General features: G+C 51.0%; 1 protein-coding gene across 1 annotated transcript; it reads left to right on the forward strand.

Moving 5' to 3' along the window:
* The first annotated feature begins 569 nt into the window (after positions 1-569).
* On the forward strand, positions 570-3,251 carry LOC125950969 (sodium-coupled monocarboxylate transporter 1). The gene is made up of 7 exons (XM_049679390.1): positions 570-1,014; positions 1,095-1,254; positions 1,329-1,394; positions 1,659-2,389; positions 2,470-2,644; positions 2,711-2,916; positions 2,987-3,251. The coding sequence occupies exons 1-7, from the start codon at positions 797-799 to the stop codon at positions 3,219-3,221; spliced, it is 1,791 nt and encodes a 596-aa protein (XP_049535347.1). The 5' UTR covers positions 570-796; the 3' UTR covers positions 3,222-3,251.
* Positions 3,252-4,638: the final 1,387 nt, after the last annotated feature.

Consider the following 4,638-nt stretch of genomic DNA (forward strand, 5'->3'; position numbering starts at 1 on the left):
CGGCTTCGGTGAACACCATTTTTCAACCACGCCTCTTCGAGATGAGTTAAGAAGACGAGTTAATGCTATTTTTGGAGCACCAACTACTCAGCCTCAGCCAGCAGGAATCCAAAGCGGCCAACGGCACTGGCACGCGCAACTAGGCTAAGTGGCCGATTACGATTGGTACGATTGGAGCATTGGGCGGCTTGCAAGCGAGGGAAGCGAGGGTCGATGTTCCTTCAAGATCATCGCACTAGCACACATTCGCACGGACACGGTCACACTCGCACGGACTTCGGGTGATCGTTCGCAAGTGCTAAACATCAAATCTAATCGTCCGAATTGGATAATCGACCATCATGCATCATTGGCGGTCACACCGTGCTTCGTCACGGGGCTTGGTCTCTCACTGTTTGGCTTGACGATCAATATCTCCTTCTCGCTGGCGCACTCGCTGCTTCCACCGCGAATGACAAGATGGCCCTTAACGAGCGGTAATTCTACTGCATCTGCTACTGCCTTCTTGCACCGCTTCGTTATGTACGGTTATCCGTCGATCGAGTCCGGCCAGTGTTGTGTCTTGGATCGTTCCGTCAACATCGCTGCCCAACGCTGCGTACTCGGTGTGGCCATCTTCCGTTCGTCTTCTTCAAGATCGTTCGTCCTGCGGGGTCTGCGGGTTTGCCATTAGAACCTAGAGTCATGAGTGTTCTGGCGTAGTGCGCTGATCAGTGCCGCTTGGGAATCAATCCGGATATCCCCTCGATTAGTCGTCTCGTGTTCGAAACTCCTGCGACATCCAGTCAATCCCGAAATGGCGGGGCTAAATGTTGATGATGTGAAGGTCTCGCTGCAGAAGTTTGGACTGTACGACTACGTGGTGTTTCTGCTAATGCTGCTCAGCTGCGTGATGATAGGGATTTACTTTGGATTTCTCAAGAAGAAGGCGAAAAAGGGAGAAGCCGAGGCCGATTACTTAGTGGGCAATCGACAGATGAAGATCATACCGGTGTCCCTTTCGCTCATTGCAAGGTATGGCGAGATCGTGCGCATCTCGATCGAGTCTTGCTGGTTGTTGCAGCGCAATAACGCACGTCCTGGTTTAACTTTAGTTTCATCTCGGGCATCTCACTGCTTGGCACACCGACTGAGATCTACGTTTACGGCATTCAGTACATGTACATCGTCGGAGGTGTCATTATTATGGGCTTCGTCATGATGTTCTTCTATCTTCCGGTGTTTCACAACCTGAAACTGACTTCTACATATCAAGTGAGTCACAATTCCAGCGCAAAATTCCACGTACATGATACTTACCTAGAACGATCGCTGTTCTCCTCTTCTAGTATCTGCAAACACGTTTCGACAAACGTATGCGCCTGTTTGGTTCAATTCTATTCACATTGGCCACGGTAAGTAGCCTCAGGACAGCTGTTATTGTTGTGCTACTCGGCCTGCTCTCGGCAAGGTCATCGGTTAAACTCAACCTAACCCCACAACGACGCCATTGTTCACTCAATCCGTGCCGGAAACGGTCAATTTACCAATTCAGCGTGCCATTTTGTTTCCCTTTTATCGGCATACAGCAGCTCCCATCGGAGTCTGCCCCGCGCGATTGCACGCGTATTCCATGACGTCATGACGTACTAACCCCGATCCGTGTTCCCTTCCCGCAGATGGCGTGGCTACCGATTGTGATTTACGTGCCGGCGCTTGCCTTCAATCAGGTCACCGGAATCAATGTCCATCTCATCACACCAATGGTATGTGTCATCTGTATCTTCTACACCTGTGTCGGTGGCCTGAAAGCGGTCGTATGGACGGACGTTATCCAAACCGTGCTCATGTTCGGTGCGATGTTGCTGATTATCATCAAAGGTACGCTCGATGTTGGTGGTTTCTCGGTGGTGATAGAGCGAGCCAAAGCAAGTGGCCGTATCGAGGGTCCGGATCTGCACTTCGACATGACCACTCGCCACAATATCTACTCTTGCGTGCTCGGTGGCGTTGTCTATTGGCTTAAATCGAACGCGGTTAGTCAAAACATGATCCAACGGTACCTCTCGCTGCCGACGCTGAATGCCGCCAAAAAGGCGCTGTGGACGTTCATCTTAGGTACGTTGTTGCTGCTTGCCCTCTGCTGCTACAGTGGACTGCTAATCTACGCCAAGTACTACGACTGTGATCCACTGACGACCAAACTGGCGAAAGCCAAAGATCAGCTTCTGCCACTGCTAGTGATGGACACGTTGGGTGATTTCCCGGGACTTCCGGGGCTGTTCGTGGCGGGAGTATTCTCGGCCGCACTGAGCTCACTCTCCACCGGTCTCAACTCCATGTCCGCAGTAGTGCTGGAGGATTTCTTTAAACCATTCTCCAACCGCCCACTGACGGAGAAACAAACATCGTAAGATATTCCCCAAGGGCTGCCTTCTGCAGCCTCAGCGATGACCCTTCATTTCGGGCCGTTCTTCCTTTCCATTCCAGGATTATAATGAGAGCCGTTGTGGCCGTGTTTGGAGCGATTTGTGTTGCCCTTGTGTTTGTGGTCGAGAAGATGGGATCCGTTTTACAGCTCTCGATGAGTCTGGGAAGTGTGAGCAATGGTCCGCTGCTTGGTATATTCACCTTGGGTGTTCTAGTTCCGTGGGCCAATGGGACGGTACGTTAGGCGTTGTGGCTTTATTCCCTCTGTTCCCATTTGCTACAGTTTCCTTGTGTATTCCAGGGTGCAATCGTTGGAGGAACGGTCGGGCTCGTGGTGATGATTTGGATCTGTCTGAAAGCACAAATGGCCATCGCTACCGGCGAGCTTGCCTTTGTACAGAAACCAGTCGAGACGCAGGGATGCAGCTACCATTTCATCGCGTCCGAACCGATGAGTATGCTTGCGATCAATGCCACAGCTCCACCACCAATAGATGTCACGTCAATGTAAGTTTCCATGTAGAAGCACCTGCCACACGAAAGGATGTTAACATGTCCGGTATTAATCTCCTTCCAGTGAACCGGGCTTCGAGCTGTACCGCATCTCGTATCTATGGTACACGATGCTCGGTGCCTTGATAACGATCGTCATCGCAATCATCGTTTCGTTCCTCGTGGGAGCCAACAATCCGGACGAGATGAACCCCAACCTCTTCTCACCCTTCATCCAGCGCATCCTAGTGCGACGCCGAATAGCAGCCCGCGGTCATCTCGAAATGGTATCCGATGGCAAGCAAAAGATACGACAGTGATTGATTCATCATCATCCGTTGGTTAAAAGAGAAGAGAAAGTAAGATTCTTTACTACAGAACTGTCTTAAATTGAAATGAAAGAACGCTAGATGTTCCAGTGAAAACCCCCGGGTTTGGATGAAAGAAATCGCTCGAAGGAATGGCGGAGCAAAAAACTTCCGCGAATCCCGAATCCCTCAGGATATCTGCTTCAATCTAGGACGACTTTTTTTTGTTCGTCTCGGAACTCTCGCGTAGCAACTGGTCACAGATGACGACTGGTATGGCCCCCAACCGCTACGGCCACAGCTAGACTATTTACCAGATGACGTACTGAGCCAAACGTAACCAAAATACACAGAAAGAACTGAGCAAGAAACTGTTTTGAGAAAAGAGGAGAAAAAAAACCAGTCCGGGCTAAATTATTGAAAGATTTACTGGCCCCAGCGTTTGGCGTTACTTACGATCAAGTCCCGGCCCGAACCCACGGGGAGAAAGTGTTGCAGCAAAAGGGTTCAAAAAGTGGGCGAGAAAGAGGAGGAAAAATCAAAAACTCGTCACGTCGACTCCGACTCCTCGAATCTTTTTGCTTGAGTTCACCGGCGGTAAATTGCTTCCTGTGTATTTTTGCATACCATACACCGGCCGGCCGCAGGTCGGCCATTTCTGGCTTCCATTCCCTTTCCCCGAGGGGGGAGGGGAACGAAAAGGATTTTTTTCTTGAAGTCATAAAACAAAAAACGATGAAGGAAGGCACCGAGTGCGAAAGGCGAGTGGCCCGCACAAACACTGCACTGCAGCGATGGTTATATTCGGTGACAACGGGGAGTTCTCGGGACCGGGGACCGGTGGAACCCGGAAAAAGTGGGGGGAGGGGAGGAAAATCAGTTCGCGTGTTATAGGAAAAAGGAAGGAGAGAAAAAAGATCCGAATTAAAAGTAAATATTTGATATTTCTTCTTCAACTCCGGTCTGGCATGGCCTGCCCTGACCTGAGCGGAAGGTGCCACGACTGTTGCGCCCCGATCATCGCGCACACACACACACACACACACACTTGCCTTCGGTAGAGGCAAAAAGTGAGGTTAAGGGATAAGGTAGCACCAAACGACGCTGCACCAACGGCGCTGAAAAGCACGGAACGAACTAGCGGACTAGAAAAACCGGTGGTCACAGGCTGGCCTGGGGGACGGAAGCAAAAGGGTTACTGTTTTTACTTTACTCCCCACTGCCACCACCACCGCACGTACCTTTCGCTTCCTGCCTCGATCTACTCGACCCGCAACAACCGTCAACCTGGGACCGTCGTCACGGAGCTGATAAGGCGATATAGGCCTGACCTGGGTGCAAAGCGGATGTAGAGACGGGGTGGGTGGGGGGGGGCAAAAATCAACGAAAAAGAAAACATACCATCGCCCCGCAGTGCGATTAAGGAAGA

Source organism: Anopheles darlingi, chromosome 2 (genome assembly GCF_943734745.1).
Source record: "Anopheles darlingi chromosome 2, idAnoDarlMG_H_01, whole genome shotgun sequence".
In the NCBI taxonomy this organism is placed as follows: Eukaryota; Metazoa; Arthropoda; class Insecta; order Diptera; family Culicidae; genus Anopheles; species Anopheles darlingi.